Below are 25,168 nucleotides of genomic sequence, written 5' to 3'. Positions count from 1 at the left end.
GCCAGATTATTGTTCATCACCATGCCCCATTCAAATAATTTATCAGCTTACTCTTTCACAACCACCTATACTTGAAGCAGCAAGCAGCAGTAGCAATAGTACTATCAGTTGTAGCAGTAGATATTCTAATAAAACGAATGTTAGGTCAGGCAAAACAGAGTGATCAACATATGACTTACCCAACATTTAAGGCAGCATCCAATATTTATTATTTTAGTTGAGAAGCTGCCAATTAAAAATACCAAGAAACCAATGAATCTTAACTGCCGTCTTAAAAAACAACAGTAGTCCACCATGCACTTGGGCACACAGAAAAACTTGAAGAAGCAAAGTCTGAATAGCTAAGAAATTAAAGCTAAACTGTCTTGGGATGAATTATAGGTTTGAGTCACCTTATCTAATGACAAGGAGGAACTGCTGAGATTGGGCCTGATGTGTTTTGCAATATGTAATTAACCGTTTTGTAAATGTTGAAAAGCAACACAAATCAAAGAATTAAAGATCCACAGATCTTGTGTGCAACATGTCTACCAGGCAGTTTTGTATCTAATTTCATGCAAATTGCTCACAGATTATGCATAGAAAGGGCATGGAAATGAGCACTAGCCTTCCAAGTCAATAACTATTTTCCAGGTCACCTCCTGTGGTAGACAACAACATGTTTGCCTGAATACGGATTTATGCAGTTGCTTTCTGAAGATGATTCAGAGTTGCTATCCTACGGTATCCAACTACAACGAAGACAGGGTTAGATAATCACTATTCAATCACTGTTTTTTAAAAAGTCATTTGGCATTAAGAGGCAGTTGTCTGCGATAGTGGAAGAGATCATACGTAGTTCTTGGAAGAGATCATACGTAGTTCTGTGGAAGAGTAAGTTTGTCTGCAGAGAGTTCCAGGTTCAATTAATGGTATCTCTTGTTTAAGAAAGGAGATAATGCGCAAAACCTCTACCTAAGATGCTAGAGCAGGGATAGCAAAATGTTTTGGGGTCATGGGCACATTTGCAAACTGGAGAAATTGTTGTGGGCACTGCAACCATGTCACAGTGCAACCTATTCAATTGGCTGCAGGTGATGCTTCTTTCAATAGTAATTTCAGTGTTGGAAGTGGGCAGGGATGAGTTCATCCAGTTTTATCCTCCTTTCCATGGGTATGGAAATCCCAGTAAGATCAAGCCAGACACCTTTGCTCTCGATATCATAGGCTGCTCTTGAGTTACTATCTCAGAAAACTCTAGGTCACTTTGTCCTGGCAGTAAATTCTGATAATGATCAAAGTACTATTCATATGGACACTTACTCTACAATGGAAGAGAAGCGTCTAATTAACCAGGGTCTCTTTATCTTGCTTTCAGCTTGCTTCTGTGGCCTTGGTTTAATCACTTGATCATGTAAACAAATTAGAGTCTGAAATTAGCTAAACTGTTGATCTCAAGATAAAACCCCTGATGGTGACCGCTGGCATGAAGGATATTGCTCTCTAGATCCTCACAATTCTCAGAAAAGGGGAAACGGCAGTGAGCCTATAATGCCACTAAACAAATGCTTTTGTACAAATGTTTCTCCTGCAAAATATTTCAGTAGCCATTTGACTTAACCAAAGCAGGGCTCAAAATTGCTATTGCCCACATAGTGGTTTCAACAGGGCTTAATGGGCCTCACTCACCTGCACCATAAACTTAAAATACCTTTATACCACTTTAAACAGTCCTGGCTTCCCCCAAATAATTCTGGGAAGTGTAATTTGTTAAAGTTGTCATTAGGAGACCCACATTCCTCCCACAGAGCTAAAAATTGCAGAGTGATTTGAATATCAATTCATTTTCCTAGGGCACTCTGCAAATTGTAGCTCTGTGAAGAGAACAGGGATCTCCTAACAACTCTCAGCACCCTTAGCAAACTACACTTATACAGATTTTTTTTTGGGGGGGGGAGCCATGAATGTTTCAACTGGTATCATAGTATTTTAAATTTATAGTGCAGATGGTGTCAAAGATGACTTGACTGGTCCAGGATAGCAAATCAAGGAGTTATATAATAAAAGCCAGAACTTAACTTAACAAGGCCAAATGTTAATGTGAACACTGCATTTTTAGTCATTTGCTTACAAAGCAGCATTCATTCATTTTGGACCATTTTTGTTTTGAGAAGCATCTATATTTCTGAGCAAAATACTGCTGTGCAATTTTCAGAACTGCTTCACAAAAGACCTATTGTCTGATTCCTAAAGCTTGAAGCTGAGCTGTGTGAGGAACTATTAAAAGGAAAAGAGCAATGTGCAACTATTGGTGATTACATTTTTTGGCCCCCTTGCTTGCCATTTCCCTTTCTTTTGAAAAGCCTCCATCACCCCCATCTTGCCAGGCTTTTCATCTTCATGACCTTCCCCAGAAGAACGTTAGCAAAGTTAAGCAACTGCACAAACTGTGAAGGAGGAAGTGTGAAATGTTGTTTTCCATTTAAACTCCAAAGCATTCCTCTTTTCCCTCTTAGACCCAGCTCTCATATGAATCCTTGCTGCTTGGGTCATTATAAACAAAAAGTAAGGAACTTCTGGAAACTTGGTTCATTTTAAAGGGTGGGCACTGGGAATGAAAGCAGCAAGCTTTTTCTTAGAACCAAATTTTCATGAAAGCTGTGGAGTCTGTTAATAAATGGTCATCCTTTAAAAACACTGCAAAGTGAAGATAACTGTGCATGATTACAATAATTGTTAGTTTGGATTGGCCAGACTTTAAAATACCTACCCGCACTGCAGAGGAGGGAGAACAAGATGGTCAAGGATCTGGAAACCAAGCCTTATGAGGAACAGTTAGTTAAGGGAGTTGGCTGAGGAGCGCTTGAAGGAGCTGGATATGTTTAGCCTGGATAAGAGGAGACTGAGAAGAGATACGGTATGATAGCCATCTTCAAAGGGGCTGACAAGGGCTGTCGCATGGAGCAAGCTTGTTTTCTTCTGCTCTGCAGGGTAGGACTTGAACCAATGGCTTCAAGTTACAAGAAAGATGATTCTGGCTAAACATCAGGAAGAACTTTCTGATAGTAAGAGCTGTTTGAAAGTAGTATGGAATCTACTTCCTTGAAGATTTTTAAGCAGAGGTTGGATGGTTTAGCTGAGATTCCTACATCACAGGGGCTTGGACTAGATGACCTTCAGGGTTCCTTCCAACTCTACAATTCTATGATTCTAGGGTCCCAGAATCTTAGCTTTCTTTTTTTAAAAAAGGAATTCAATCAAATATTTCTGAATGAAGTTAGAACACAAAACACAGGCAGCTCTAATGCTTTGGCAGTCAACAGGCAGCGCCATGGCTAAGGACACTTGATCACTGTTGCTAAGCAATCAAAAGAAGAACACTCCCCAAGTGTTCTGCCATTACAGGATGAAACACAACTCTCCCATGTGACTACTACCAGTCTATTTGTCATCACTGGCCTGTTGTTTATTAATGTGCAGTAACTGTCTTTACCCTGGACTTTGACATCCTACTCCTGTGACTGTGGTTTTAACTGTTTTTAACACCAAATTTTGAATTTTTGCAACTCCCCAAGACCTGCTGGTGAAGGCTGGGCAATAAAAGTAGTAGTAGGAGTTTTGTGTGTGTGTGTGTGTGTGTGTGTGTGTATACATACACCAAAGCAAATACAACCATAAGACAATTATTTGCCTTAAAGCTACAACATATTAAAATTCATATAGGCTGTATTTTAAACACAAGAACATTTTTCAGTCAAGGTTGCCAAAATGTTTTCTGTATGTATTTTGCTGGGAGTTGTGAGACTGCACATATTTGTTGCTTGTTATATATTTTTCTTTCTTTCTTTCCTCCCAGGAGCTCAAGACTGTGTACACTGTCTTTCCCTTCCACCTTTTTTTCACAACTGCCCTGTGAGGTAGGCTAGGCTCAGAGCTGGTAGTTCAGGCACTAAAGTTGTGAAATTGCACATACTGTACTTAAAGTATTTATTGTCTGCTTGTTATTTATCAAGGTTGGCAAACTTTTTGTTTGTTCATTTTCATATTTTGCTATAATATCAGGTCACTAAAATGTTGCAGCTAAAATAAGGAGGCTGCTTTTCTGGAAATATAGCTACAAGGTTTAAATGAATAACCCAATGACTGCTGGCTGTGGAAACTGTGTTAACTTTATCCCCTAAATTAGAACTGTACCCACGAGATACCGTACTTATGTGCAAATCTTACTGAATGCTTGTGAGAGCAGCCTTGATTGACTACTCACATGAGCAACCTTGTGGCTTCAGTCAAATCACTTTCTTTTGGCACCTCCTAAAACTTGTCATTGTCCATATAACCAATGGTCACTAAAAACCTCCTCTAGGGCTATTTCCTCTTGCAAGCCTAACTTCTTAGTTCTACTGTTTGTTCAGCAGTTGAATAAAATAAGCAGTCACTAAATGTCTGCCCCTATACCCTATGCATTAAAAACCAGTGTACATAACAAATCACTAAGATCAAATACAGGTAACATAAAAGAGAATGTTCTACAGGAAAACCTCTTGGCCAAGCCTTGCATTCTTTGCACACTGTAAATGCTCCAATAACTTGAAAATGTGAGGAAGTGAAATATAGGTAATGAAAGAGTTTCACACATGAAAGCTCACACTTTCAATAAGGAACCTGCAGTACACATTTGTAGATTTATTCATAAATTGTGGCATAAAATGTAATAGGCTCTGTACTGAATAAATAATGTATGTTTTTAAAATGTTTCAAAATATACATGAACATTATAGTTGGCGTAAGTCATATCATGCTTCAATAATCTCTTCTTTGATATATACTATTAATCATTTATATAGCAGTTATAATGTTCAAAGTGCTTTAAAGTCTTTATACTGCTTGTCCTTACATGTTATGTGGTAGTCACTATAATTCCCATTTTGGTTATAAGGAACGGAGCTTAAAATCAGATCAATGAGAGACTTTTTGAGCTTGGATGTGAACCCAACTTCAAACCAGCATTCGATCTACCAGTCAGACTGACTCAATATGTGATTCCTATGCGATTCCCAATAGGTTCCTTTGCTTGTAGAAGCACAGTGCAGGTTATGCTTTTATGCATAGAAAGAACAGAAATGTTTTCAGCATGCACTGAAGCTTCACTAATATTGGTGTATTGCTTTATTTCAGCTAAGGGTGTGTGCCCCAGAGAAGGCCCTTTCCCTAGATATATCCATATGGCTGGATGAAGGCTATGGAGCAACCAGGAGGAACTTTCTTGACGATCTTGGTGACCAGGCAGGGAGAAGGTAGCCTGGTTCAAAGTTGTTTAGAGACTTATATTAAACCCTTCAACTTGGCCTGGTTATCATATCAGCAGTTAGTGCAATGCCTTTAATGATAGTGTTATATAGGTCTATCTCAAAAACCTGGCTGCTATATTCCATACTAATTGCTGCTTCCAGAACACTATTAAGGGTAGCCCCACAAATGTGTGGTGACCACTGCAAATACACCAGAACTTTAAACGTTACTGGCTGTGAAAGGAATCTCAGTCATGGGGGAGGGGTTGTTTTTTGTTTTGTCTTCCTTCAACTATGGGACAACACTGTGCGGTTTGCTAGATAATGCCTCTGCCTTGTAAGCATATGAAGCACGGTGTGCAAACAAACTTATACATTTGCATAATGGATAGGAATCTCTTTGTGTACAGAGTTCTCTACAGCACTGCATGGAAGCTCTGGGAACAGATCACATCCATAGGGCTCCTGACTGGGACACATAATACGCTTTGCATAGCTAGCCAATCCTATAGTTACAGAGGATGCTACGTGATATATTTTGCAGACCGCTGTCTACTGGAAATGCTTGTGCATTTTCAAAACATGAGGGAACTGGTATTAAAATCAATGTTTACTATTTCATATCGCATACATATGGGAGCAAACTGTCTCCTGTTCACTTCGGATATAGCTCTCCTTTGTGCTTTTCAGAGAAGATTTTCACATGCAGATTGTGCACCTGTTTGCTCTTTGTGTCTAAAGGAGACCCACGCCAATGAATAGACAAAGAGAATTTGCATAAGATCCTTGAAATAGCTCCACAAAACACAGTGCATATATATATATATATTAAAATGCTATTTAAATTCTGTGCTCTGAAAGTTGCTTCGTTGTATTAAATTTTGGTGGGTATTCAGTAGGGGTGTGTGGAACTGGCATATGTGACATAAAACGTCCTTAATGGTGCTACCTGCAGAGACTCCTATTTAAGAACTATGTTTTATTTATTTAAGTACAAAAACACATCTGGATTCTGAAGCAAGCCAAGAAAGAAATATCTTTTTTTGGCTACTTCTACCCTGACAGCAGCCAAGCTGTTTCCTTTGACCATTATCTATACAGCAGCTGCAAAGGACAAGATGTGAATATGCTTTAATTACATTTTTATTTTAAAAGATATTGAGTTGTTCTGCTCTGCTGTATTCCCTATTCTCCCCAAATCTTTATTACATTGTATGAATGGATTAATACTGAACCCCCTAGCCTTGCCTGGGTTCTTTAAAAACAATTAGGTATACATTCCATTTGTAATTTTATTTAACCACATCAATAATTTAGGAGGGTGTATAAGGTGAGACTAATATATAGAGACCAAGCAAGCAAGTAGCAAAACTTTTTTCCCACTGAATCCAAACTCAAGCCTCAAGACACCAAGGGCTGCAACTGGAAGATAAGTTTGGCACATTTATTTCCATCTTCATCAAAATATAAAGATACACGATAAAACCAATTCATGCTAGGCTTGCTGGCTGGAATTCTGTGCAATAAGCCATTCCTAGAAACCCTAAGGCTAGGTTTAAGGGTACTTTGCTAGAGTGCCACAGATATGTGAGAACAAAGGAGACCCAGCCAGTGCAGATTAAGCAACAGCAAGGGGGGGGGCAAGAAGACCATTCCTCCTGCCTCCCAATACAGTAAACTTAAAAACAAACTACACTTGATCTCATAACTTTTTTAAAGAATGAATGCAGCTTTTGGATTAAAGACAAAGTGGTAAGGAGGCTAGGAAACAACCAGGGCCAATGTGGTTATTCAGTGTTTGGCAATATGCAATTTGAATTATTATTGCTATTGTTATTAAGCACTTATAAAGTACCTAACGTTTCCTAAGCACTGCATAGAGATTAGAATATAAGACTGTTCCTGTCCGAAGACTCACAACCTACAGGATATATATGAAAGGAAACAGGAATGTGGAAGGAAGAGAAATGTATCACTATTTGCCTGTTCTAGGCAGGTGTGTTTGTTTGTGTATTATCAGTGTAATGAATTCCTGGCTCTTAGGGAGCATGTATTTCCCCTTGAGTCCAAGGTAGATAACCTGAAAAGCTAAGAGAGGTATGTACACAAAACGTTCAGGAACATGGTAGAGGAGTTTGACTCCTATGCTGTCAGCTCTCCATGCTGTCCTGGAGAAGGAAGATTTTTGTTTGTTGATGAAGAACCAATGGTTTATTAGAAGAAACCCATATACTCTTGCATCCAAGATATGTTTGAAAGGGTTTTAGTTTTTTGTTTGCCCTTTCAAACATATCTTGGATGCAAAAATTCGAACAAAATTGGGAAAAATTTGGTAACTATATGAAACAACAATGCCCCACAATAAAATCTTGGATTCATTTCTAATGATCGGCACTGAAAATAAGAAATTGAAAATAAAAATATGGAATAAGAAAATTATAAACATAGAAAATGCAGAACGTTGAAAGAAGCAGTAGGGAAAAATAAGTGATGACCGAAGTGCAGATAAGTGGAAGTATCACAATGGAGAGATGTATTAGCTATTTGATTCGACTTGAATCACAAGGATAAGAAATTTTTAGTTTTAAAACTATTATTGTGTTATAATGTTATAAGTTTGTTATAATTTGTTATGTTTTGTACATGTTAGATGGTGTTATAATTTGTTTATGTTAGATAATTGTGTGATATGTGTATGATGGTGGTTGATCCACCCTAGATGTATTTTGTTTTTTAACCTTAATAAAGTTTATTTAAAATTTAAAAAATGAAAAAAATGAAAGGGTTTTAGTAGTGAGAGAGTTGGTCATTATGCTTATTGAGAGATGGGCTTGGGCCAGACATCGTGAGTGTGGTTAAGAGACTGCAGACATTGTACACCAAGTAAAATAGGAGCAGAGAACCTTTTTGGCCCAGCCGGCCAGATCATTATCTTTCCCCAGCTCAACAGGCCAACTTTGACAGGTGGGTGGGACAACCCACCTGTCAATCACCTGGCATCATTATGACAGTCAGATGCTTGACAGGTGCACTGTGCTGTCTACATGTCAGAGTCTCTTGCACAGCACTTTCAATCCAACAACTGGTGATGGGTGGTGAGTTCAAGCCTGCTTTCTGTAGAGATGAACTGCAAGATTGGGCTCCCCATAGGGAACTCGGGATTGCTGCTGATTCAGCTGCATCTCTCTTCTTTTCGATAATAAAAGTACACTTACGAATGAAAGTGAGATGCCCTGCACAGCCAGTTGTGATTCCATAGTACTTGTAGAAGTGAAAGTACTTCCACTGGGTGGTATTTACCGGTAACTAGGTGTTACTCAGCATAAGCCTACTGAATTCAATGGACCGAACTTACTCATGTTCATTAATTTAAATGAGTCTACTCTTGGTAATACCACCCTTTATAACCACTCTTTGTAAAATACATTAGGAATGTCTATCTATACACAAACACACCTAAGGAAGGAGTGTCAGTCGACAGCTAAAGAAGAGAAAGATAGTAGACAGTCTGCATGTCAGCATTTGCAAGTCCATTTTGTCTTAATGGACACTGAGAGTACATGGGAAGCCTCAGTAAGTACTCTAAGACCTTAGAAATGGACTTCTATATATCCCAGGTGCAAACTGCTCTGTTTATTGTTTTAATATGTGTGATGTAAATGGATAATGATCTTCCCAAAAGACCAGGGATCATGGTAGCTACCAAACATGTTTTTAAGTGTTGTTCAGTTGATTTATTCCTTCCAATTTGAAAACAAAATTAAACAAAACTCTCACTGTTCAAAAAAAGCGTCTAGAGGGCACTGCATATAATTGTGCTTGTTTAGCCTGCAACTGCTAAACAAACAGTATGACAATATTGGGACATGGGGACATGGAAAGGTTCACTGCAGAGAGTGGGAAACATCAGCAAATTTATCTGATGAAGCCTGATATGGCTATGAGAACCACAATGAAAAGGGATAACGAAGAATGTTCAGAGGACCAATGACTTCTTTCATCAAAACTCATTCTTACTGATGAGGGTTGGACACCAGCCTTTTGTTCATGGCCACTCTGATCTTCTTGTAACATTTAGGCAAACTTACTATGCATTTCTCTGTCCTCATTCCACATTATTAGTGGTTCATTAAAAGAAGGTTGTAAGGGAGAGTTATGAGCAGTTTTTACCAACCTGGTGCCCTCCAGAGACTATGAGTCTCATCATCAGCTGCACTGGCTGGGGGTGATGGGAGGGAGGTGCAGTTCAAAATGTCTGGAAGGCACCAGGCTGGCGAAGGCTGGCCAAGAGGATCAGGTCTCTTCAGGAGTTTTGGAGGTTATTGCAAATCACAATACCAGAAGTTCAGAGAGAATATGTATACCCTTTCTCCCAAATCATTGTTTACTCCTGGGAGGGGAAGTAAAGTGAACGTGCCTAAAATATAAGAGAGAATGTCATTTGCAACAGCAGCTCCATGTTGGGTACAACATCTAGTTTCACCCTCAGGCATGCTGCCTTCTTTGGCGTAAATAAATCAAAGGCACTTCCATGCAAGTTGCATTGATATGAAGAGCATCCATGCAGGAGCTACACTTGCTGGATTATGTACCTTAATTTGATTTTCAATCCACTATTAGTCTGGATCCCACAAGCCATTCACAGGATTTGACCCTGTTGGGTCCTAACAGTTGGGTCCCAACTTCTCTGAAAGAGCACTAGTGACACTTCCCCACAAATTAGGCTAAGATCGAGCCCGGTGCCTATGCCTCCAGTGCTGCGGATCTTCTCCCTTTCCATGATATGCAACTAGGATTTTCCAGCTGTCCAAAAGAAACTTCCCCTGACAGGGCCAGAAAAAACAATAGAGAATACAGTTATGCACTTTTGACTCCCAGGTGCTCCTGTGGCACATTTACCCATGTGCTGTAAGTTGCAAGTATTTCTAGGCTGTTGCAGAAAACAGGAAAGAAAGATGAGAAATGGTTATGTTGGGGCAGTGGGAGCATGTGTTAAGCCCCTAAAGGTGGGCTGTGCATCCTTTTGTCTCTCAGAGGTCCCTGTACTGGTAGGAGCCACATACTAGCAGTGGGCAGATCAGAGCCAGAAATGGGTAGGGCTAGAGTCAAAAGTGGGTTTAGCCACCTTTCCTCTATCTGATCATATCAGCACCATTCATATTATACCACTTTAACAGTCATGGCTCCCCCCCCCAAAGGAATTCCGGGAACTATAGTTAAGGGTGCTGAGGGCCGTTAGGAAACCCTTCTTCACCTCACAGAGCTACAATTCCCAGAATTCCCTGGGGAAAGAGATTGATTATTAAACCACTCCGGAAACTGTAGCTCTGTGAGAACTCTCGGCACTCTTAACAAACCACTTTTCAGGATTTTTTGGTTGAAACCATAAATGTCAGTGGTATAATAGTGTTTTAAAGGTATGGTGTGGATGTAGCTTCTTTCCCTGATATCTTCTCTCTGGTGCCCCCTGCTTGATTTTCTCCCTCCTTTCCATGAAATGATATTAAGGGTAACTTTAAATTATCCCAAGGGCCTCACCTCTGTTTTAAAGAGATAGGCAGAATGTCAAGATTAGCACTAGGGATGAAGAACACTGGAAATGGAAGACAGGCTCTCTCAGTTCAGAAAACCCCAAGCCATTATGATTGAATCTACCTGCCCATTCTTAAATTAGCCTCATAGAAAAATGTGGCACTATTGGACAATACTAAAATTCCGTTGGTGGTATTAAACCTGAGATGGCTCATTCACACATGCAAGTCATCACTTAGCACTACAGCAATCAAGTGGGTGACTTGCAAGTGCGAACTAGCTCTCAGACAATTACCCCAAATAGACAGGCTCTCGGAGGCAAAACCCACTGAACAGCATTTTTGAATGGAAAAAGAACTGCATTCGGTAATCTGTGAAGAAATCCATTTTCATACTCCTGTCGCTTTCAAAAATAGTAATAACATTTTTCTGACCAGGAAGCTGGGTTGTGCAATGATGGAGAACGAAAGGCGTAAAGTCAGGAAAGATGAGTGAAAAGTGAGAAAATGAAATAGCATTAAGCAACTTGGACGCTGAAATGAATGAAGACAGCGCAAGAAGTAATGATGGCACTTAAAGGAAATATTCATGCTGCACATTCAAACATGAGGACAATTTTCGTTAACCATTCCCTTTCCAATTTTCCAAAAGCATGGAACAATGCAACAGATATCTGAGTGAAAATGCTACCATTCAGATAGGAAAAAGGAGCATAAGAGAAGGAACAGGAGGCCTATAAGTTGAAGCTGTATTTTATTCCAGGACTGTGCAATTTAGCAGAAATATACATAGGGAAGTGCAGGTCTTTCATGTGATCTACATATTAAAGGAATGCTATCTATTGCTAAGGATGGATTGTGGAAAAAATTGTTGGGAAGGTCACAGGAGGCAATTCACAAAACATTGCACTTCAAGTATAAACTAGCCTGTTCTGCGGGCAGATTCAGCTAACGAGTCCTGCCAGCAGAGCTAGTACTGGTAATAAATGCATGAGACAGATGAGGGCTCTACTGCAACTTGAGTATAGATACTTTAACATAGGGGTGGAGAGGTGTTGCATAGCACAAAGACTACAGAAAGAAAAGGCTGGTAGTAATAGAAATAGGAATCTTGGAGCTTAGGGGTTTCTCATGAGCTCATCTACTGTAACAACATGATTTCCTAGACCAGAGGTTTTCAACTTTTTTGAGTCCACGGCTCCCTTAACCAACTACATTCTTTCTCTGGCACCCCTGTGGGGCTCAGGAGCCCAGTTATGTTTCTCTTTGCCTGCAGAGATGGAACACTCTTACCCTTTTTTGAACATCCTCCCTTGTGGAGTGTTCCCTCAGACTCCTCCTCCAGGCAGCTGCTGCTGCTGTCCCTGGTCTCTGAGCTGACCCCCCCCCCCCTAAAGAGAGGTGTCTCCCAGAGGCACCATTCACCTATGGAGCTTATAGCCAGCGCTGCTGCAATAAACAGCTGCGCAAGCCTTTGGGAGGCAGACACACAAGAGGATATCAGAGGAGGGAGGGAAGAGTGACAGAGGCCAGTGTTGCCCACGACACCCCTGACCATCATTCAAGGCACCTCAGGGTGCCACAACACACTGGTTGAAAACCACTGTTCTAGACAGATTTAAACTCCCATTTGCCCCAGCCTGCATGGCCTCCCATCACGGATGCTGGGAGGTTTAGTTCAGCAACACAGATTTCTCACTCCTGTCGTAAAATAGCCCAAACTGATGCTTAGTAAGTCATTTCCATAATGTCATTGAAAGGAATCTCTTTCCCCTTTCAACCTGCTAAATACCCTTCCTCCTTGGCCCTGTTATCAGGGCTAGGAGCAAGTCAGAGTCCAAACTGAGGGGTTAATCCACAAGAAACTGCAAATTGTTCCAGAAACTATTCACAATTCTACCAAATTATTCTTTCACCCTTTCAAATATGTTTTAATTGTTCACTCATGATTATTTGCCAAGAAAATATTACCTGCAGAACTCTGCCTGGAAAAAGTTTGTACATTTCCTAGGTTTCTCCAAGGGAAACCAGGTATTTTTAAAAAATGTGTAGACTTAACGGGATGTTATTATTCTGTTAAAGATGTCAGGTTTTCCTTCCTGATTGTCCTGTTCCCTGACGAAAATACTACTTGCCAGCCTTCGCAATTTCAGCATCACCAAAGGTTCCTTCTGCTGCCTCATTAATCACTCCCCTGCCATGTGCTATCTTACCTGCAGATGTAATTCGTCTTGCAAGTATCTTGTAAATTCAGGCAGTTCGGTTTCTCCCTGTCCTCATATGAACACGCAGGGACAATAGTCTGCCGTCTCCTCTCTGTACATGCAACGTCTCGGCAGGAGCAGAAGAGCATCCCATAACTGTGCTTCGGGGGAACTTTGTCGAAAAATTGCCTCAGGGCCTTATGACACTTCCGCTTATTGCAGATTTCATTAGACACACTGCTGGTACAGGGGGTTATGTAAGCTGATCGGTATTTCTTGCAGGTATCGTTGAGGTTACAAGCTTTTGCTGCATCCAAACAGTTGTTCCCCTTTGATATGGCAGGCTCCACTATACATATATAAAAAGAAGGGAGGGAGAAGAGAAACAGGATTATAGAGTTGCTTCAACATTTGTATTATTGAGATATCAAGGACATTTGTCAGCTCAAGAAACTTCTGGCACCAGAGCTGATCATAAACAAATAAAATAAAGGGCAGGCGGTAGGATTTCAGAGTTACATGCAAGTTCATAGCTGTTATTCTCAAGCCACCAAGGTGAGTTAACAGATGGAGATGAGGGTAGGTTATATATCAGCAGTGTGCAGCCCCAAGCTCACATGCAGCTGCCCAATGTGCTTCAAGGAAAACTAGGATCTACATAAATTCCTACTTAGGTGTATCCCCTTGAATGATGCTTCCAGCTCCACCCCACCCCCCAAAAAAGGGAGTGGGATGATTTTGTGAACATGGACCATGTGGGTAAGTTATTCATATATGCCCTGGTTCACATTTGAGGTTCAAGATGCATGATCACCTCCACCACTAAGTCATGTGCTGCTACTGCTAGTCGCTGGCAGTGTGACCATGGGACTTTGAGGATGGCAGTCCCAATGCCATAGTAAAAACCTGTAACTGGCAAAATATAGCTACAACATTCTACAGAATTTCAACATTACTGCAGTTATAATTATATATTAAACCTCAAGTTTATTTTGTCTACAACACAGCATGCAGAAATGCATACTAAATCCAAGTATAATTTCCATGTAATTTGCAGGGCATATAATTATGCAATATAGGCATAGTAGACACTAATTACTATGTGATTACAGAGTAATTACATGCCTATTTATTTCTGGAAGGCAAATGCTATGCAGGATGCCTTAAACCAGGCTGCCTTCAATAAGCAGTTACCAAGAATCCACTGGATAATGGGTTCTGAGTTGTCACATATCAAAACAGATATTACATTCTTATACTACCATCAGCTTAGGGCCCACCATAGTAGACTGCAGAAAAGAATGAAACTGAGAGGTGAGGTGACACCTAGACTGGGTCTCAGTTACTCATCACCTTGCTAGTCTTCCTCAGCGGCACGGAGACCTAAGCGTCTCCAAGGGATTAGAGGAGACAAAGACATACATACACATTGTTGTTACCCATCACACCAGTCTCTCATGTCCCACAAAGACAGCCTGGCTAGTATAACCCAGAGTCAAGTTTTATGTTGCCCTTTCTTTTTAATATGTATTTATTCAAAGCTGCAAAGTTCAAAAATATCAACGAACAAAATGAATTTTGAAAAACATGAGTTGCACCCAAGGATTACATTTCCTCCTCCCCAATATGCAGTCAAAACAGTTCTGGGCTTCCCCCAACCCTCCAGAGCAGATTTAAGGGGAGACATGGAGCACACAAGCAGAGGAATAGGAAGTTCCATGAAGCACATCCGTGTGTGAATGGGATACTGGATACAACCCACAATATATAAATATCTCCTTATCCTACCCACAAACCACAGACTAGAAAAGCATTACTGCACGTATTGAGATCCCTTTAGAGTGCCTATGTTTTGCGACTTGCAAATTTATGATTAGCAGCAACTGGAATTATACAAAACATGAAAGTATTTAACGTTCAGAACAGTCACACCCCTTAATTTTCAGAGCAGTTTGCAGATGCAAGACCCATTAACTTCAACTTGGAACATGCCTGCAGAATACTTTGAGGACTTTCTTGACGGTTATTAGGTGATTTATATCCTATTTTCTTCATAAATGAGATGAATTTTTCACAGAAGCAGATGTTCAGACTCAATGTTTATGAAAATCTATGCATCTTCCCCAGTTACACCTGTTATTCTGACTTCAGATACAACCTTATGAGGATTCACAGAGAGGGCTGTTAATTTGTTAAAGAGTTAGCACATTTATGATCAGCACAAAACTATTTCCTTCAAATCTGGCTGATCTTAATATTGGTAGGACAAGAACATCTTATATCTAATTAAGTGGGTACAATCCAGGCAAAACCAAGCACTTTGAAATCTCATCAATTTCTAAGGGAATGTGAAGAAATTTATTTCACCTTCTTCCCCTATAAATCAATGGGACTTCAAAGTACTTTGCCCTTGTTGGATTGTGGTTTGTGTAATTTTGGGTCATAAATGTTAAGTCTGCAATCCTAAACACACTTACTAGGGAATGGGATCATCCCACTGAACACAGTGGGAGTTGTTTCCCAGAAATATGTATAGGCCTGTGTTATAAATCATGGTGATATGTTTAACACAGAATTAAGATGGAGTACAAAGCCTAAATAGGGACGTGGGTGGCGCTGTGGGTTAAACCACAGAACCTAGGGCTTGCCGATCAGAAGGTCGGCAGTTTGAATCCCGTTGCTCGGTCCCAGCTCCTGCCAACCTAGCAGTTCGAAAGCACGTCAAAGTGCAAGTAGATAAATAGGTACCGCTCCGGCGGGAAGGTAAACGGCATTTCCGTGTGCTGCTCTGGTTCGCCAGAAGCAGCTTTGTCATGCTGGCCACATGACCTGGAAGCTGTACGCTGGCTCCCTCGGCCAATAAAGCGAGATGAGCGCCGCAACCCCAGAGTTGGTCATGACTGGACCTAATGGTCAGGGCCACCTTTACCTTTACAAACCCTAAATTTGGATATCCAACTATTTATATGCTTAGATTTCTTTTATAGCTAGGCTTAGGATTTCTTGCATTCATAATGCTGCTGCTATTTGGCTATTTGTGTAAAAGAACAAATGCACATAGGGGCAAACCATGTAAATGACGTAATGTTCTAGTTTGACTCTGACGCCCTAGAGATCACTGTTTGTTGTTGTAGATCAGCCTTCCCCAAAGGCTACAACTCCAACTCCCGTCATACGCAACCACTGGCCATGCTGGCTGAGGTTGATGGGAGCTGCAGTCGAAACTTGTGGAGGGTACCTTGTTGGGGAAGGCCCTTCTAGATCATATGGAAGTATCCTAAGAATACTGGTATCCCATGAAGTGAAGCAGCCTTTCAGATTCTCCAAAATAAACCATTATGAATATTTCAGAGATTGCAACTATGGCTTGTATCTCCCCCACGTTCCATATTCTACATCCTGATCGCACAGAAGGAAAGGTGAACACACAAATCTACCTTTCCAGCCCCACTGAGAGGAGTTATCTCCAGTGTCCAAGCTAGTACAAAGGAGCTGATGAGTTGTTGTTTTCCCTGCTATGTAGCCACAGGGTGTGATGCTTCTGATTGTGGAAATGTACTAGAGAATTCCCTTTCCATTTCTCAGAAAGGAAGTGTAAGAAACTCACTGGAGAGGCAGTGTTGCAAAGCTGTAATTGCAAAACTGCTTAGCAAACCATACAAAACCATACAAAGACAATTGATACAGGCTTGGGCAGCTGTCGCTTATATATATACACTATATGATTTCAACACTAAACCAGAGGGAATTATGTATCAGAATAACTTTCTTTATGCAGTAAATACATCCGGCAGAGAGATCCACTCTCAATCCACACATGGAAGCTATGTGGAATCAGGCAGTGGTGAGAATTTATGGGTGATTTAGCAAGAAAAACAAGACTTTGACTAAACCTCATTAATTAATTTCATTTAGAAATTACAGTGTGGCCACTTGTTCTGCCAAACGTCTCCCAGTTCTACCACTGACTTAGCATATAACCAAGCCAACTACTATGCTTAAAGTCTCTCTCCCAAGCACATTTATTAAGGAATAATTACCATTGTCGCCGCAGGGACTTTGGGGCCTGATTTGCAGAGGATGCAGTGTATAAGCAAACACCTCATCTGTGTTCAAAACATTATTAATTTATTTATATTATTTATATTGTTTATTTATTTATATAGCACACCAAGAGTACATGGTGCTTTACAGGGTACCAAAACGACGGGTCCTTGACCTGAATTAGCATACTATCTAAAATCACAGTGGGAGGGGAGGGGTAAGCAGGGGAGCAACTTGTGGCTGTTTCTGTTTTACATACATGATGCACATCCCATCATTTATAACTACAGTGGTACCTCGACTTACGAATTTAATCCGTTCCGAACAGACCTTTGTAAGTCGAAAAAATCGTAAGTAGAAGCCTATGGGAATTTTTTTTTTTAAAAAAATTGTAAGTCGAAGCAACCCCTCTTAAAAATCCGTAAGTCGAAAAAAATCCTATTCGTGCCGCATCCAAAATGGCGGACGGAGCTCTGTTCGTAACTCGAAACATTCGTTAGTCGAGTTATTCATAAGTCGAGGTACCACTGTACATTTACTACAGCCACTGGATCATCAGCATGCAACGTTCATTAGTGCGGCCCTCACCAACCTAGTGCCCTCCAGCCATTTTGGACTACAACTCCCATCAGCCACAACCAGCACATGCTTGCTGAAGGCTGAGGTGTCCAAAACATCCAGAGGGCACCTGGTTGGCAAAGGTTGAATTAGCACATGTGCAGAGTACTCAAGTACTCAAGGCTATTGATTGTGGGCATGCTAATATTACATGAGCACAATTTAGGCAATCCATTCCCCCAGGCTATAAGGGAGAACAGGTATGAGCATGGCAGCTCTCTCCTTTATCACTGTCACCTTCAACTACCTGGAAGATTAACTTTTGAAGTGAGGAGAGGGCTCCCCAAGGTTCTACATCATACAGGGAACCTAGCCAAGAGCAAGGTTCCAGACTGCAGACATTTGCTTATAACTCATGGAGAGCAATTGGGAGGGCAGTGGAGGAATGGAGCTAATGTCATTGTCCCTACTGTCCCTCACAAAGTGATAACCCCATGGGTGACTAAAACACTCAAATGGGACTATACAAATAAGTGCATTTAAATACGATGGGGAAAGCACAGAACAGTAAGCGCTTTAGCTGTGTCCTGCTTAAGTCACATCTTGCTTCAAAGCAGGGATGTAAAAAGGCATTGCCTTCTGTACCACCGTGTATTAGTCACAACCACCACTGTTTCTATTCCACTGCAGTTTTTCTTCCACCCAAACTTATGTTATTCCTCTTGCTGCCCACTGTGGCGCAATTGTGTAACTTACATAAACTACATAATTACATAAATTACATTGTCATTACATTATTCCTTCCAATTCACTTCAATGTAAAGGAAGCACCATGCAAATGGTGTGGGAGGGGCACAACTACACATCGTTTCCATACTGAAAGCAACCACAACAGCAAATACCAATCATACTCACTGGATTTATATTCATGCTTGATATGAGACAAATAAGCAAGCACCAGCAATTTCTACAACCATTTTCATTTTTGTCAGAGTTCCCTGACATCCCTACTTCCAAGTAAAACATGCAGTAAATACATCCGGTGGGATCAGGGCTGATGTGAATAGAGTTAAGGGGTGTGTGTGTGTGTGTGTGTGTGTGTACGCACGCACGCACGCACGCACACACACACACACACACACACATATATTCTACACATTCAGATACTAATACACAGATTTCGGTGAACAGGCTGTTCCACGGCCTAACACAGCAGTTGAGGAAACAAGTTCCTATCGGTATAGCAAGAGAGATGGCAACAAGCACCCCCATGATGCTGGTGATTTCAGTTGACGATGTACATGAGGATGTATACCAAGAGATGCAAACACACATCTGTGTATCCGACCTGTTTGTGTGGTCCCTTGTGCGGTAAGGGAATCCATATGCAAGAGCAGGCTTTTGCCTGCAGAACTCTCTTACTGGATTAGGGTGTCAAAGTGAGAGCTGATTTAGTGCATGCAAAATCCCCAAAACACAGTGAGGGACTGTTTACCAGCCCCTTGCCAATTTACAGAGTATCATTCAGTATTCCTTTTTATTATTGCAGAAGTCAATTCACAACTTGTTTCCTCTTTCCTTCCAACTTGATTAATTACCATGTTAACATAACTACTGTTCTCTTTCTTATAAATGGCCTCTCTCTAAAGTGCTGCTACTGCAAAATAAAGCAGGAAAAAGCTTCTAGTTCCTTGCTTTAGTACTGCAGCCCCACTTAATTATCCTTATTTTTCAAATTTATGTTCTTTTCCAATAAAACTTGCATGAATATTATAGAAAATCAGATAATATAAAGGGGGTGCTTCTTGTAACTGATCCTTCGAGGTCCTGCTGTTGCTGCTCTCCCTCTGCCACTTGGCAAATGTTACATTTAAATGCACTTGTTGATCAACAAATTGAGTTCTCAAATGTCATGTAGACTGTTTCAAAGAGATTGCATTACTTACTGATTAATTTCTACTCCCTGGATGTTCACCCACCCCGTGTCCAAAACCACATTAAGCATTAATCTGAAAGGAAGCCTCCCCTTGAGCAACATTTTAAGTTTTTCATTACTAAGCGGTGAAAACCGTTCTCTATACTCAAAAGCTGCCATTCATTTCATTGAGACTTCAGCTGAAGGCAAAGTGGGCACTTCTGGATCCTAGGCTAAATTCTTGCTTACTTCTTTTTTAATGTACACAATAAATAAATTGCTAAAGCAAAATAAATAGGATAAATAAGATTTATAAATGCTCACTCAATTATGGTATGTACTTTAGAAAGTGCAAATATAGATACAGAGGAAAGAATCCTGTATGGATAGCTCTAAATGCAGTACAAACAGCAGTGCAAATGGTCAGAAATTATGGGAGTTGTAGTTCAAATAATCTGGATGGCACCCAGCTGGAGAAGGCTGTTCTACAACAACAAGCTGTGTCTCTCTAAGGTCTCAGAACCAGCCAGCACATTAGTCAATTACCCATGAGGCAGGATCCAGATAACTCATTCCTCTAGCAGAGGCCAGAACAAGGACTTCCGCTGGTGCAATGGGGCTTTCCTCAATTTTCACCCATTAACCCCAAAACTGGCCCTTGGGCATTGGGAGACTCCCTGAAACAGCATGCAGGGGGTGGAAGAGGTATGTCCCTTCTGGCAAGCTTGTGTTGGAGGAACTACTGTCATAGCACTACATTGACTTCCTCCCATAATAAGCTCTAGTCAATTTACCCTGGACTGCAATATATATCTTTTTGGCCCTTGCTGTGGTCCTAATCCAGACTGGGCCCTTGCAACTGCTGCCTGCATTGGAGCAGGGAGTGGGGGACTCTTATTAGGCTCCCTGTGTGGCTCTTTGTGAAAGAAGACTGTTACGCTCAAGGGTACACAATATGATCAAAGCAATATGTAATTTACATCTCAAGCTGAGGTTTCTTTCCAGCTCAGCCTATTGAGAACTTTAACTGGAGATGCCAGGACTGAACTTGAGATATTTTGCATGCAGAAGATGTGCTTAACCACAGAGGCATGACCCCTGGACTGTGACTTTGTGAGTGCAAGGATGATTTAGCTATGAATTGGCCATGAATAAATTTAGGGTGGAAATCCAAAGTAAGTCTTTGACTATCAGAGGGTCAAAATTCAGGAATGACCTTCTGCACAGCTTTTATAAGAATTCTTTTTCAAGGCAGGGTGGGAATGATGTTTCAGCTGCAATCTTAACCATGTCTGCTCAGACATAAGCCCCATTGAACTCAAGGAGGCTTACTTCCATGTAAGTGGAGTTAGGATTGCAACCTTAGGAAGGCTCTTTTCCAGGTTTATTCTGCTACTTCTGCTGAAGCCTACTGTGGGTGAGAAACACTGCTTCACTTTAGAGAATCAGAATGGTGGGTGGAGTGGATTTATTTAAAGCTGTTTTTAGCCACACTTCAGCAAAAGCTCTCAGAGCAGCTTACAAAATCAAATCAACAATGTATAATTTAAAGAATCATAGAAAGAATGGTATCATAGCAGAGCAGAATAAAATACCAGTATTAAACAACACCTACAGATCAAAGCCCCAGTGGCCTGGTTGCTAACCAGGACAAGGCAGTTCGAGCACATAATGCCAATCCTGGCCTGGCTGTGCTGGCTGCCAATTAGTTTTGGGGCCCAATTCAATGTGCTGGTTTTGACCTATAAAGCTTTAAATGGCTCAGGACCTCAATACCCCAAGGACCACCACTTCTCATTTGGAACGACCCTAGCCCTGCAATCACCATCTGAGGACCTTCTTTGTGCGCCCCCTTCCAGACTCAGCTGGTGCCTTTGTTATATATTTTAAGGCGCCAGGCAAAAACATTCTCCTTCAACTAGTCCTTTGGCTGTTAGACAATCTATGGCCTTTTAAATGTGCTGGGGTAGTGTATTATTATTATTATTATTATTATTATTATTATTATTATTATTATTATTATGTGTTTTGTGTTTTTATTTGTAAACTGCCCTGTGATCTTTGGATAAAGTGCAGCATAGAAATTTATTTAATTAATTAATTAATTAAAACAACCACAACAACAACAGACAACAAAGCATCTGAAAGGTCTGGACAAATAAGGTTTTACCTGCTTCTGAAAAGAAAAAGTTGAAACCAAGAGGCAGGGCACCATAACTGAAAAAACCCCTTTGTAGTGTCACTATCTAACTTGCTTCAGAAGGAAGAAGGGCCCCAGCAAATGACCTAAATGCCTGGGAGATTCATGGTAGAAAATGTAATCTCACTAGTCTCAAGCTATTTAGGACTTTCTAGGTCAGTACCACTTGGAATTGTGCTCAATAACAGATCAGAAGCCAGTGTAACATTTACAATACATTAGCATTCTATTTTGAAGAGAACAGAGGCAGACGTTTCCACTTTATGCTTAGGAATAAGGAACTGTCTGTTTGGGACTGGTCAAGAGTTTCCCCCCCTCATGTCATATTTATGAGTAACCCTGAGACATTTCTTCTCCCCGCCTTTTTTCTTCTTTCCCCATTAGGGCTGTCTGACTTTCTAGTACTGTATGTGATTCTGACACAACACTGCCTAGATTGCTTGAGTTAATCTGCTAGGGGTGAATGTGAGGAAACCCCACAACAACAAAGTGAAGGAAAGAGAGGGGAGGGCCAAGCAGACATTGAATTCCTCCCTATATTTAGGAAAGAAGATACATTTGACACAACTTGTCTTTCTTTTGGGGTTACATGCAGGTCCCACTATCCAACTGCTTGTTATGTGAAAATGCACTTATCCAAACACAAATTATACCCAAACCTTGCTACATACATGGCTTATTGAGATACCCTAACAACTGGAGTTTGTCTACTTCTTTACTTGTTTGTGCTTTGCTGGTGGACAGCAGCCATTTTCAGGCACAAGCCATGGAAAAGGTGAGAAGGGAGAGAGACTGGAAAAATAAGAGGGCAGGAGAGATTGGACAAAACAGTTTTTCCCTTGCCTCTTTTTTGCTGGTGGGCTGCAACCATTTTAGGAAGAAACCATGGCAGGATGGGGAGGGGGCATGTGTGGGGAGAGAGGGAAGAGAGATACACAAGTGGAAGTCCTTGCACTAACAGGATAACTTCATTGGCTAAAGACCTATACCAGACTTTCAGAAGGAAGTAAATACTGTAGTACACGCAGGTCCCGCTTACCAACACAATGTGTTCTCAGGAAATCATTTGTTAGGCGAGTGTTTGCATAACGAGCTGAAGATTTCCATTGCCTCCTATGGGAACATTTCTATTTGTGGTGCAAATATTTTATAATACAATGCTGTAAATCCAATTCTTCATTCACTTCCAATATCTCTCTTTCTGTTACTGGTTTATCTACTGTAGGTTCTATTGCCCCCCCCCCCGGTTAAACATGGCACTATTTTATCTGCTAAATACTGTTCTAGGTCCCCTTTTCCTGGGTCTTGTTTAAGTTGGAATAATTTTCTAAGAATTCCACTACAGTTTCCTCATTTGTCATGGCCTGTCAACATTTCTTTTTATTGGGAAGACGTGACTGTTTTGCTGATTCTGCCTTATTTAGTACACCAATAGTTTCCTTGCGTTATTCCCTCATTCAAATGTTCTCTGTTTCAAAAACAGAGAACTCTGGTATGTTTTTGTATGTGTTTAATAACTCATGTTACTTTTTGTGTATATTCAGCTGCCTCAGAGTTTATTACAAGGCTGTGAATGCATAGCAAAGTGTCAAGTGCACAAGGGTTTGCTTTGGGGGCATGTAGTTGTGGGCTTCTATCAATTAATTGTCACATACTACATTGCTCATGTTACATTGGTCACAGGTCATTTGCCAGAACACCCTCAGTATCCAATAAACATTACCATAAAAATAGTTATGTATATCGTCACAGATGAGTTTTAAAAGTCATACTTTTAGAGAGAGAAATAATCCAAGTTACAGGTAAATTCTTCAGGTTGCAAAACAGTTACTTTTGCCATATCTTTTCAAGCACAATAAAGAGAATGCATTTAAAATACCTGTGGCATGGTTATTTTTGTAGGGAAGATCAAGCCAGTTACCACACAAGTAATGCAATGCTAATTGGAGTTCAAATAATATTAGCCAAAACACAAAATATTATGTAAAGAAGTCTACAAATGCTATGTTGGTCGCTACAGAATAACCCAGGAGATAGTTACTTAGTTACTTCCCAATTAGTCCTTGGGTGATATAAACCAAAAGAGTTAACTAATGTTAGTTCTCCTTTTTAGCCCCGTGAAAATAAAATAAAGGAGGAGGAGTTTCAGCTTCAAATTTTCCTCCAGCCCCCCAATCTGATTGAGTAGGCTAGTAATAGAGGTGTTAGTCACCACATCTTTACTACGATGGGGCTTCTAAGACTCTTTTTCCTGTGATCTTGGATATGTTATTTTCAAGACAAATTCTCGGGTCAGTTAATTAGATGAAGTCCATAGTTATTCTTAGTAAGCTGAAGTAAGACAGAGTGAGTTTGTAAGGTGAAAAGGGTTAGTTGCTTAAGCTTATGATAGTAAAACAAGTAGAGGTTTAGAAAATACCAGATCTTGTTGTTTTCTTTTGCACATCCTGCTTTTGGAGCATGCTCAATCCTCAACAGTACACTGTTTTACAACTGAATGAGTCTGTGGTAGAAATTGATGAACCAGACAAACATATCACCACTTCTCTGCCCTCTAATTTCACATTCATCCTCACTAAGTTATTCACAACCAGCTCTTCATGAGCACTTTCTCTTTGCACTTTCTCAGAGTGCACATTCAGCGAACGCATTCTGGGTTGCTGCCAAGACTCTGTGCTTGGTGCGCCCTCAGAGTTTTTTAAGAGGATAGCCCCTATCAGGACACCCCCCCTCTGCAAGCCACATCCAGTCTGCCTCTGGAGCTAGGCCATCCCTGCAGGAGGATGGTGGAGCTATATCTAACATAACAACTGTTCTTGCAGCAATGCCCACAACCCACACATAATTCACTGGGAGTTTTAAAATATCCTCCAAAGAAACTGACACAGAATAATTGATCCCCATCTTTCAGTCCCAAGGCCAGAGCAATAAGAAACAATCTCTGTTGTGTATTCAGCTCCTGGGTTTTTATAGTTCACCTTGGCTTAGGTCCTGAGAGGCAGAAGGGTAAGGGATGCCGCATTCCTACAAAATCTATCAAGGCTTCCTCAACCTTGGCCCTCCAGATGTTTTTGGCCTACAATTCCCATGATCCCTAGCTAGCAGGGCCAGTGGTCAGGGATGATGGGAATTGTAGTCTCAAAACATCTGGAGGGCCGAGGTTGAGGAAGCCTGATCTATCTGATGGTGCAAAAGGCTGCAATTGATCTGTAGATCAATGGCTCGCTCATGAGCAACATCTGTGGCATGATTTGTGGGACTGTTGCACTTTATACTTCCTATGCCAAACTAGACTTCTTTGTTGCAAAACTCAGATGGGACATGTGCCCAGGTTGTTTCCTTTAATACTTGAAGTGAACAAGTGTTCTTGAGTATACAAAATGTTCCACCATTAGAAACGAAATGCTTGAACATAATCAGTGGTTTGCAAGTCATATGATCACTGATGT

At 40.8% G+C, this 25,168-nt stretch overlaps 1 protein-coding gene across 1 annotated transcript in view; it reads right to left on the bottom strand.

The window, feature by feature from the left end:
• The window catches only part of GFRA1 (GDNF family receptor alpha 1), a 186,279-nt gene that overhangs the window by 52,070 nt on the left and 109,041 nt on the right, over positions 1–25,168 (bottom strand). The window contains exon 4 of the mRNA XM_035137505.3: positions 13,012–13,351. Coding sequence (XP_034993396.1) covers positions 13,012–13,351 — 340 coding nt within the window. The remainder of the gene's footprint in view (positions 1–13,011; positions 13,352–25,168) is intronic.

Source organism: Zootoca vivipara, chromosome 5, assembly GCF_965207765.1.
Source record: "Zootoca vivipara chromosome 5, rZooViv2.hap1.1, whole genome shotgun sequence".
Lineage (NCBI taxonomy): Eukaryota > Metazoa > Chordata > Lepidosauria > Squamata > Lacertidae > Zootoca > Zootoca vivipara.
The sequence above is the reverse complement of the archived record's forward strand: the minus strand, read 5'-3'. Positions and strand labels throughout refer to the sequence as shown.